The sequence below is a fragment of the Embiotoca jacksoni genome, unplaced genomic scaffold, assembly GCF_022577435.1.
Source record: "Embiotoca jacksoni isolate LCO1_2020_lvr unplaced genomic scaffold, fEmbJac1.0.p SCAF_20, whole genome shotgun sequence".
In the NCBI taxonomy this organism is placed as follows: Eukaryota; Metazoa; Chordata; class Actinopteri; family Embiotocidae; genus Embiotoca; species Embiotoca jacksoni.
Window position 1 is genome coordinate 805,040 of NW_027185341.1, and position 12,218 is coordinate 817,257.

General features: G+C 39.2%; 1 protein-coding gene across 2 annotated transcripts in view; it reads right to left on the minus strand.

The window, feature by feature from the left end:
- Window positions 1–1,112: 1,112 nt before the first annotated feature.
- Window positions 1,113–12,218, minus strand: part of LOC138201896 (adenosine kinase-like) — a 108,762-nt gene continuing 97,656 nt past the window's right edge. The window contains exons 10-11 of one of the 2 annotated variants that reach the window (XM_069155447.1): window positions 4,949–5,035; window positions 1,113–4,633 (exon numbers count right to left, since the gene is read on the minus strand). In XM_069155447.1, coding sequence (XP_069011548.1) covers window positions 4,509–4,633; window positions 4,949–5,035 — 212 coding nt within the window. In that variant the 3' untranslated portion in view covers window positions 1,113–4,508. The remainder of the gene's footprint in view (window positions 4,634–4,948; window positions 5,036–12,218) is intronic. The other variant, XM_069155446.1, reaches the window with a different exon arrangement.

The following is a 12,218-nucleotide window of genomic DNA, read 5'->3' on the forward strand; positions in this document are numbered from 1 at the left end:
GTTTATGTCGTAACCCTCCTATTAATACCCCATGGGCATTTTTAAACTTCCAATGGATGAGCACTATATGCTCAAATGTCATTGATTTGGACACAAGCACATAAATCCGGGCTTTTATTTTGAAACGTGCTATTTCTTGCTCTGGCCAATATCACCCAGGGATATTAAACACTAACACCCTAATCTGTTAATTAACTCCACCAAGCCCAAGGAAGAGCAATAGTTGTTAGCAATAATGTAGATCATTAAATTTTCAGTTTTTAGATTCGCCCTCCCATCGCTCATTCACCAACTCTTTAGCAGCATTACAAATGCCAGAAAGCTCATTTTTCATGCAGTAATGCGGATGTAATTAGAGAGTTAATTGGTAACTTCCCATCGCATTATAAACACATACAGTACTGTACAAGCAGCTTTTAAAAGATCTCAAATGAAAGCATTTAACCTTTGTAAAAAAAAAGACACATTTGATGTGTAATTTGATTTGCATATATTTAACAAGTGTTAGTCGTCTTGTCATTTTGCTATTATGCTGCAGCTCCATCAGACGCTCTTCTCATTACCTTGATGACCTTGATGTCCCCATTTGTAATATTTCTATCATTCAACATCTCCCTGCCATTCAGTCCTTGACATTTATTTGAATCTGCTTACTGATAATTTGCGGTAAACGTGTGCAAATAAAATGCTCTTTCATTCAAATGCTGCCGTTATATTTTGTCAAAGCAGGTGAGATGTGAAAATTAAAAAAAAAAAAAAAAAAAAAAAAAAAGGTGTGCAGATTTGATTCTTTGACGACTGGTGTCACGATGGAGGCACTGACCAAAACCTGCCTGTGTCTGGTTATAATGAATGCCACCCTGGGCCCCAGCAGGTCCTCCACTGCTGCATGGGTCCAGGGATAATTTGAATTGGATCATGTGCCATTGCAATCTGCCCATCCCCTCCCACCCACCCCCCACCCCCCACACCCCCCCTCAATCCCTGCCAACTGCCACACTGGTGTTCACAAACACTGCTGCCCATCTGCGGGGCAAAACACTGGCCAGGGCCCCAGTCACTCCTTTGCCTGCATTAAAAAAAAAAAAATAGACTCTATTTGTGAACACACTTTTGTAGGCAAATGTCACAAAGTCAAGTTTTCCTTCAGTCTACTTCAAAGTTGTTAACAGTGTATTCAACTCAAACCTGTAAATGAAAAGATTTTTTTTTTTTTTTTTTTTTTTTAACTTCTACACAATAACACTTGGCATTAAACATTTTCCAAATGAATGCATCTCACTGGCTTACAAAACAGATAATATAGTATTGTAAATGTAAATTGAATGTTTGTTTTTTTCATCCCATGCATTCATGAAGTGAGGCAAAAGTTTACCAGAGAAAGTGAGAAAACTATGTTTAGTAGTTTCCTTATTGTGGCAAGGCATTCTCATTACTTAATCATGGCTCCCTCTTTTTGTGTTTGTGTTTTGCCATCTGTCATCTTGAGAAGCAAATGAACCAGCTGCCATGGAGTGTGATCTTGCCCAATCAGAAATGTGGTCCTTTTCAAAGCGCATCTGTGTGAAACCTTAAAAAATGCTGATGAAAAAAAAAAAAGTGTCTCAAAGTTGTTAATAACATTTTGGCTGGAGAATGTTTTCACCTACATGGCCTCAATTAGCATAAATGCATAAACTATGCCTCATTACAGAAAACGGAGCTCTTGTGCAGGGAGTGTAAAAGCTGGATTACTACTGTTATGCTCAAAGAAAATAAAAGACAATATGATGTAACAGGTTGTTTAAGGGGAAGAACATTTTTTTTTTTTTTTTTTTTATTCTCAATCACAGTTCTTTGTAGAGCAGATGAGTGATGAATTGTTTTCCACCAAACACTCGAGACACTGTCCAACACTTCTGCTGGCCCACAGTGAGAAGGAGGAGGAGGGTGGGAGAGGAAGGGCCTCCCTCTGATCCTCGTCTCCAACCCCCAGCGACAGCACAGCTGGGTACGAAGGATCAGTCTAATTTTCAGGTCCCTCTAATGATCGCGGCGAAGAGCAGCCACTAATCCCTTAAACTGAGAAAAATGATCTCCTGCCGCCCTGCAGTGCAGCTCCAGACCCCGAGAGTCCAGTTAGTACCCAGCGAGCATGAGTGAGGGTGACTGAGCAGAGCCAGGACACCAGGCCCATAATGGAGGGCGGTGAGCTGTCCAAAAGTAATTAGCATGAGAGAGCCTCTGGCTGATTAAATAATGGGGGAAATTCACAAACTCTGTGGGCCCTAAAATCGTTTTTGTATTGTCTTGTTTTGGGTGTACTCAAAAAAAATAAATATCACCTGTCAGTTTAACACTTCTTAAATGTAAAAAAGTGACTTTGTTTTGGTACAGCATTGTCATGGTAGGATGAGTGATATTGGTTTATTTGTATAGTAACAACAACGACAACAACAAAAAAAATGTCCTGCTTGTTTTTTTTGCTCTTAAAATTGCGACTTTGAAACTGAAAGCCACCCATTAGGGTGCCCCATTCATGACGCCCGCAGCATGACAGCTCAATATTAAAGGAATAGCGGAAACTGAAAATGTATCATCGTTTATATTATATAGTATCAAAGAATGCACCCCCTGCAGGCTCAAAAGATGGCTCTGAAAAGTTAGCAGCTTGCTGCTTCACACTCATAGTTTGCACTCCTAAATACAGCACTTCTGTGTCACTATTATCTCACCGTAGCACAGAAGCTCCAAGAAGAAGTGTAATTAGTAGTTTACTGGTAAAGAGATAATTGTTTGAAAAATATTAAGACACACAACAGTGGAGAAATGGATTATTCAGAAAGAATGGTTTGAGAAGTTTCTATAAATGTTTAAATATACATTTTTTTTTTTTTTTTGGCCATGACTCCCCAAGTCACCATTACAATCCTCCATGAGGAGCAAGCGACCAACTATTCAGAAACACGCTGTGTATATGCAGATACAACTTTTCAAATCACTCCTGCAGCATAACGCACCTCTCTGCGATTGATTGCTTCCTGTCGTACGGTCTAAACAATCATCTAATACGCGACCTTGAAGCAATGAGGAGGTGATACTGGGATACAAATCTAGACTGTTTACTTCTGTAGTGGAGAAACCAGTGCTTGAAGTGGAGAAAAACAAGTGCTAGTACTCCATTTATTTATTTTTTCTTCATATGCTGGCGTGTGAATTAACAGGTATCAGCAAATCATCGAGTACTGCATTCTGAATTTGTACAGTGAAGAAAAGATACTTGGAGATATCGATGTTCAGCATATGAATTTATTTAGTCAAGGGGATGACCGTTTCAATTATTAGCGTAATAAGACTAGGTCAAAACCCTGGCTGGGCTGGGCATGAAACGCTGGAAGGCTTTTAAGTTGAAATGAGGGCTTTTAATTTGGAACAGATACAGGAAGTCACAACATTCTGACGACCATTTGTGACTTCATCTGTTTTCTTGCGCGAACTGCAGGAGTTCATGAGAAACACTTGACAATTACGTCCTATTATCCGATTGGATATTTGATGGTGGCATTTCTGAAAGGACAAACAATACTGTTACTCACGAATGAGATGCTCACATTATTTGTGCGAGAACGTTTCGCGAACAGGCTGTTAAGCTTCCAGGATTGGCTGGCTGCGTTCAGTCGTGGCTGGGTAGGATATGACTTTTGAATATGTGCTGTGTCATCAACCGGGCTCTGTTCATGTTCTCTATGTGGCCTTCGGAGCCAAGCCAAAAATTATTATAAGGTTAAAGTGCCGTTTCTTAGACTAGCCGCCAACAGAGAAAGGCAGGCAGGTGAGGATAGGGACAAGGTTGGTGCTAGATTGGATCAGCCGGAGGGAAGCGCGCTTTAAACTCCACCCCGCTGCGATTGGTTGTTTTACTGTCAGTCGAGTGGTACATAACCCTATGCCTCGCCTTGATCTTTCCACACTTTCCGCAATGTAACAAATTCCCACTGATCCATTCTTGCGTCAGCCTAAATAGTCCCGGCAGCTGTGAGAGGTGTGGGTGCGCAAGACAAAGAATGGCACAACAAAGTGAAAAATGGTTAGGTTGCCGGTACTGCGTAGCCATGAGTACTGGCCCATTTCGAGCACTGGGAGTGTTTCAAACTGGGAGAATATATGGATCACTGGTGAAGAGGTAGATTATGCTGTTGTTGAAAAAGCTTCTATAGATGTGATACATTTTGTCACTTTTTCAACTTTTTCACACCCATATGGGCCCTCAGGTTTTGATCCTCGAAGTACAGATTTCAGTGGATTGCGTCTTTAAACATAAACATATTATCCAATACTTGATATTAGTACTTTTGCGAATTGTATTAATACATCTGTGCGACTTATTCGAGCTTCACAAAATATTCAAGCTGCAATAATTAGTCCCATGCAGTCTTTAACCGTAAATAGAAAAAAATGTACATAAAATCCTGAAGCAAACATATACAAGTATCGTGTGGGAAAAGACAGATGTGGCGCGTTCGGATGCATCAGTGAAAGTCTGGATTCTCTGGGAAGGTGCACCCAACCCGTCTGATGATGATGTTAGCCGCGTAGTGTCCGGCCCGGATGCACTCGTCCAACGCATGATCTTGGACCAACGCGGAGAGGAATCCTGGTGAGACAGAAGAGCAGAGGTCGACCGGTAACCATTCATCACATCCAGAATAATTTGGGAAGCAGTTAGGGTTATAATGAGCAGGGTACTAATAGGTTCTGGAAAAAGGGACGAAGCTGTTTCATCCTCAACAGGATCCAAATGATGGCTGTTTTATGTGGTGCTGTGATCAGCTCATACAGAGTAAAAACAGCAGGGTAAATGTCATGCTCATATAATCTGGAGACATTACTACGTTACATACTTGGCCGGTATCAAAGGTTAATTGGGAATGTACACAGAAATCAAGCTGTGTCGACGAAAATGCCGCACCTCCCACAAAGGCGTCTCCTGCTCCGTTAGTGTCCACAATATCGTTCTGGTCGATGTCCAAAACGGGGAACATGGTCACCTTCTCACCTGTGGTCGGGACAGAAGAAGACCGTTAATTAAAGTTCAACACCACTGTTTTTCTCTCGTTCTGTGTCCCCACTCGTAGCTTATTGTGTTTTTGACCGCCGCTCCATGTTACATTATTCAGAGGTCATTTCACACCACAAGGCTTTGGTATAATTGAAGATAATTGGTCATTTGATTTTAGCACTTCCACATGGCCGTTTTCTTTGGCTAATTAACAGCGTATTTATAAAGAAGATAATGCACAGTCATCGTTAGATATTTTTTTATTTGATCAGGACAAAAAACTTTACTCGCAATCATTATGGTCGACGAAGCTTAACACTTTTTCATGTTTAAGAATCTATGAACCAAACAAGGTACTAATCTTAAAACAAACAAAAAAAACATGAAATCCAAAACAATATTAGATAAACTGCTGTAAAATGTATTTTCAGAGATTGATGGTCCCTGAAAGAATACTAGAAGAATACTACTGACTTTGGTGATTTGTTTATACTTTTCCTGAATATCTCAAGTCATTAAGGTCTGGTACAAAACTTTGATTGAATTGTAATGACTATGGTTTTCCATGACCAAATCACTGTCAATCTAGAGAAAATCCCACAATGGAAATATTTAATTAGCACTTAGCTCTGTCTGCAAAAATCAATTACACCCTGTCTGTCTCTGCTGTATACTTTGCTGTCTGCTGTCACCTGTTGCTTTTGTGCTTCGGCAAGTTTGTTTAAAATAGTACAAAACTGTAGCATAATAGTTTGTATTAAGCTTTTATTAACATGAATAGTTTCTTCTTTTTCATTATTGTTCTATGTTCTCATAAATGATCTCTATTACTTTGTAACTTTAATAAACCAATGCAAAAAACACGAATGGTGAACATGGTGAACATCAAACCTACTAACCACCAGCATAAGCAGTTACGTTGTGGGCATGTTAGCATGCTGGCATTTAGCTTAAAGCATCGTTGGGCCATCCTGAGCCATAAAAACAGAATAGTACCCTTCACTGGTTCCCAAAGCACCAAATTGCTTTGTTCAACAAACACACTCCAAAATGTAGAAAACCGAGAAAAAGCAGCTGTAATCGTTAAATCTTAGGTATTTTTTTGCTTGAAAAATTACAGAATGTGTAAAGACAATTCTTCTTTTCTGTCAATGAACGAATCAAACAATTGACTATTGTTTCAGTACGAATTACAAGACAAATTAAATGTTGGAATAATTGACAATTTTGTAATATAAAATCCTGCAGTGGCTTTTAATAAACGCTTTAAATTCAAGAGAGGATCCAATGAAAAAGCTTTAGGTGAGTGTTATGATTAAAAACAATGCAAGGGTAGTTACTGTGAGTGGTTTCAGTTCAAAACAGAATCCATTAAATGAGGGACTCTTTATTATCTTCTGCGGATTATATTGCTTCAATTATCAGTAGCATATGCACTTCAAAGAGACTTGCAGTTTAAAGGAGAAGGGGGGAAAAAAAAAAAAAAAAAAAAAAAAAATCTACCAGATGACAAAGTCTTGAGGTGTAGAGTGACATTAAATCAGCAACTTATGTCAGAACAATCTAAACCACACACACAATCTTCAAACAAGGGCTCCGGTGCAGACGCGAACCTTCAAAAAAGGTGCAGGAGACAAAAGACTGACATGTGGATAAAAGGAACACGAGGAGGCTGACAGACCTCTTATTGAGAGAAAAAGGTTGGGAGTTTAAGGGGAACATGAGAAACAAAAACTTGTTTAATGAGGCTCCCTGCTAATCTAACAAGAGCTCACGGAATATCTGAGCTGCAGATAAGACTCCCCACCTTCACCATTTTTTTTTTTTTTTAAATACATTTCTGTCCTCATCTAGTCGGGTAAAAAAAAAAAAAAAAAAAAAAAAAAAAATATACACAACCTGCAGCTGAGCATATGTTCAACACCTGATGTCAAAGAAATTCTTAAAATACACCAACGGAGAGAGAAACTACATCGGGTTGTGGTTGAAAAAGTAATCTTTAAAGAGCAGAGCGCGACTGCATTACAGGTCAGGAGCCAGACGTATCAGATCGAGAGTTAGATTGTGTTTTCATGACAGCACAACTTCCCGTTTGAAGGAAAGCAGCTGATTGTCACTTTAACAATAAATTACAATGATACAAGAATCCTTTCAGGATCAGCTGATTAGCAGCATAACGACTTTACTTAATTAATGCCACAAGATGAAGCTCGAGAATCCTCCTCCCTCTTGAAATGATTAACGGCGTGTAAAAAAAAAAAAAAAAAAAAAAAAAAAAAAAAGTGCTAATAATAAACTATAGTTTGTCAGTGACTGCGCGGTTAAGGAACTGGAGTCGTTACATACGGTCGCGCGAACGCGACGCACTTTGCGGTTTTAAAACCGGATGCTTCAAAATTTGAAGCTGCTGCGGAGTTTCTGGTGTTCATTAGTTCCAAAAAAAAAAAAAAAAAGGCTACGGGGCGTAAGAGGGTATAAATATGTCTATAGTAGTTAAAACAAATGGTGAGTGCACGAGGAGTCAGGTCTTACAGGAAAACAAATGTTTCCCAACCAGGTAACCTCTCACGTGGCTTTGATGCTCATCTGTGTCACAACGGGACAATCCAGAGGTGTCAAAATTCACTAAACAAACTAAAATCAGAGTTGCTGAGTTGTCACAATTAGCAGTTCTGTTTTTTTTTTTTTTTTTAATTCTTATTCATCTGTTAAATTCACCGCGAGATATTTATTTGTGACGTCTTATCGGCTTCAGGTTTTATGCACATTTTCTTCCGTTCATTGAATTGGTCCTTCCAAAAATGGGTTATATCGTAATCAAGCGTGAGCGTAAATGAAACCTTTCTCATAATATTTGTAATATTTTGTATTTAATATTTTTGCTCAGCAGCCAACCGCTACAGTTTTCTGGACAAAAAAAAAAAAAAAGCTCATTTGGAACCACTTCATGAGCTACAGTCACACAAAAATGGAACCTTAGTCCGCACAAACATCTTCGTAAAGGTCGGAAATCCCTTTTTTATGCATAAAATACAAAACTAAGAGGGTCACTGTGGTAAACATTAAACTTACTGAACACGAGCATGTCAGCGTTGTCATTTTGAGCATGTTAGCATGCTCACATTAGCACAAAGTCCCATTGTGCCAGTGCGCAAATGACCCAGAAATACCTGGTCTTAAGTCAACAGCCAACTATTTCACTGTTATTTCAAGGGTGTATTATTTGGATAGTAATGTGTGCCTACATAGGTGGGGGTACATTGGGCGTACACACTTCTTGTTACACGCAAAGGGACACACAGCAGTGTCTATAAACATTCCTCTGTCCGACCCTATTGACCCTCGGTCTTTCCAATTTACTGCAAAACAACCAAAAAGTAGTCAAAAAAAACCCAACCTCTTGTGTTTTGTAAATTAATAGATTTTGGCCACAAACCTCACTAACAGAAACCAAAAATCCTGTCCACTGGTAAATTCAACTTTCTGGGCTCGTACCTACCTTTTAATTATGAAAAATGATACAGCATGTTTGAACAAAAAATATGTAAAACATACCGATGTGAACATGTCAATTTAACTTTCAGCGCCTCAGAAACATTTCTTTCACATTTCTGAAGGATCAGCTCACTGTGGGCACCTCCGATGTTGTTGATGGCATTTGCAGAACTTCCTGAGCACTGTTTCTAGACACATGGCCCATTAGACATCCAATATCTATCTGTAATCGTGGCTAAAGTTTGCATTCTTCTGCTTGGGGAAAGTTCACATAACCTCATCGATGCAAATTATTAAATTTGACTGACATGTCAACTCAAGTTACAGTCTGAAAATTCCCCAGCCGTCTGTAACAAAGATCTCACTGGCAAAAATCTGTCATGGAAAGGGCGATTTAAAAAAAGAAAGAAAAGAAAAAAAACCCAACTCTTGCCAAAACACTCTGACTCTGTTGTTACTGGCTTGTCGAACATCTGAAAACATCACTTTTCTGAACTCATTTCACTGTAATGAGATCTGCAACATTATTTTCAATCAATAAAACTCAGCAGAACTTATTTTTAAACACTCCTTCTTCCTTGAGTTTGGTCTGACAAAATGAGTGAAGCAGCAGATTGGTGGTGGATACGTGGGAGTGTTGTATGGCAGTGCTTTGACAGGTTACTACCTGCACCACAGAGGGAAAAAAAAAATTGTGGTTAAAAAAAACAACAACTCCCAGTAAGCTATAATTGTGTGCTTTTGTAAATTCACTCTTCATAATTCTGTCATTGCAACTCTTCAATAGTGGTGATTAAACTAAAGAAATTCTTTCAACAGGCGTCTCTTTGAAATGAGTATCAATTAAGTCCTTTATCATTGGCTATTCTTTTTAACAATGAGAATTCTCTCCGCAACAGTGGCTGAGAAAATGCGCTCCTGTAAAATAAGTGACTGTACATGCATACGACGACCTCGACTTTAGTGGAAAATGGGCATACGGAGAGTTGTTTTGACCCTGAAATTATTACATGCTATATTTGGTTGCGTTCCAGCATTTCAGTATTGTTGCTTTGACATAAAACAGGTCGATCAAAACGCTGGCAGGTCATTAAAATGAACTCTGATCCTTTATCATCGACACAAGCGAAAACAATTAATGCATCATTTTAAATCCTGGGCTGCCAAGTGACAGGGAATTACACGTGAATATTTAGCTGAAATTCATGAGCTAAAGTGCTCCGCGGAGTTTAAGTACAACATCCTTATGTGAGAAACTTCCCCGAGAATACTTCTCCTGGAACGATTCCTGCTGCGTTTCAGCCAAAATCTGAGCCTCGGAGAGGAAAACAACGTTACCGCTTTCTTGGCAAATGTGACAGGTTAGAAGCGAGTTGACATTCAATATGTTTCCCTATCTCAACCAGAATCTTTGTTCACAATTGAGTTAGAAAAAAAAAGAAAAAAGTACATATGCCTGTAATTACTGTAACCGCAGGCAAAAGATCATCGCCAACCGATATCCTTTCAGGGAGTCATGAAAGAAAACACTTCAATGTGAGATGCCAAGGAAAAAAAGAGAGGAGGTCTTGCTCATAGTGCAGGCTGTTAATTGATTTGGTCTATTATGAAGTATGGAACATAAACATGCTCCTTTTTAAATAGACTATTAAGACTTATTCAAGTAGAGCTTTGATTATTTCTGTTTAATTTGACTTTGATGAAAATGACAAATCGCCCTGCTTTAACAAAATGAAAAGGAAAAGAACCTTTTGCCGCGTAGCCGGCATTCACTTCTCTCTCTAACCTCATGTGATTAACATGTATAGATCAGGTTTTTTTTTGTGTTTTTTTTTGGTGTAAGTTTAAATCTGCCTGCCTCGGCGCCTTGAGAGCCCTAAACCTCGCTGAGGAGCCGAGTCAGGCTTTATCAAGTCCTTATCAGCGATTAGAGCGGCAACCCCCACTGAATGATCGTTTATTAGATCTCCTCACCGTTAAGGTTCAGGGCACAATGATCTTAATTACTGCTGTAATGGGTGTATAAGCAAAAGCCCAGTGTAGTTCAGCAGTGTCAGTGGCAGCTAAATAAAGGGCCATTTCCCCTGCTCCCAGCTCTTAAAAGGCACGTTTGAAGCGGTGGTGTGATGAAAGGCTCTAAATGAAGGGCAGGAAAAAAAAAGAAGAAGAACAATAACAAATTGACATCTCTTTTTGGAGAATTATACCACGGGGGAAGGCATTCTTCTATCCTTAATCACTATAAAACGGTTTAACATGACATGCTGAGGCTGGCAAATGATCAAATCCTGACAGGAGGACAAATTGCAAACAAAATGAGAGATCAAGTTTATTAGAGCGCCGCCTCTGGGAAATGAAAATCTTTAATTCTCTTTTTACATTGACATTTATTTGGCTGGCATGAATAGCGATGTTAACACACACACACACACACACACACACACACACACACACACACACACACACACACACACACACACACACACACACACACACACACACACCAGCTCTGCTGCACCTACTACTGTAACTGCTCCACTGCAATGATAGCACCGTCAATGACATTTATCATGTTTGCCTTTGCAGATGACATCTGAAACACATTGTCTTTCATCCAGCCGGCATTCATCATGTATTTTATATAAAGTTCACAGCGGTGCACCGCTCTGTCTTCATGCAGGAGCAATGAGAGAAGCAGGCAGGAATTATCCATCACTTCCAGCACAATGGATGGATTCTTGTTCTTTTCAACTGTTGAGCTTCTCTTTGCAGATATCTTTTCAAAAAAATGTTCACGAGAGGAAATTCACCTCCACACATTCTACTTTGATAATGAGACTTCAGATTGGTTAGCTGTTAGCTGTCAGCTGATAGCTATCCAATTAGCTGTTGGATTAAAATAAATGCTATTAATTAAGAGAGGGCAATAATACAGCTTCACTGTTTGTTGACTTGAAATGAAATCATATTTGGATCATACTTTCAAATCACAGCGGTAATTTATGAAGTTATGTGATGAAATTAAATTAATACAAAAGTCCTGAACGCTTTATTTTAGGAGCACCATACTCCGAAGGCTTCAATATTGTCTATTAAAAAAAAATAAAAAATAAAAAAAAATAAAAAAAAAATCACAAAATGTAACATTTAAACCTTAATTACTATCATTCAAATGTATGAAAACATGCTCACATGAAATGCTAAGCAATGCAATTTACATATAAAATCAAAGTTTATATTGCGCTTCGCGTTTCTTATTTTAGGTTAACGTGTTGTCGCTTTTTTCTTCTGCCCTTTTACTGAGTTTGGTCATTCAAGTCAATGGACAAATGTTTCATGGGCAAAAATTCTCTCTCCTGCTCCTCTGTTGGTGCGATAAACTGCCAGTCATTTCCTGCAAGAAGCTCTGGGAAGCCTTTGCCTAGTAGACTGTCCACTGTGTGTGCCAATTTTGGAGAACGGTTTTGGGCGGTGCCAAGCTCAGAAGAAAAGAAATGTTCGACCAGAACTGGATTTGGTGGAATATGTTCCCGTGGGGAGGTGAGAACTGGCATAGAAATCCAAAGATCCAACAGAACAGAGCAGCGCCGCCTAGCTGGATGATCCAAATCGTTGGTAACGTATCGTTGTTTCTTACATTGACGGGGTGTTGCCAACGGTAACGCGTAAAAAAACGGAAGGGACC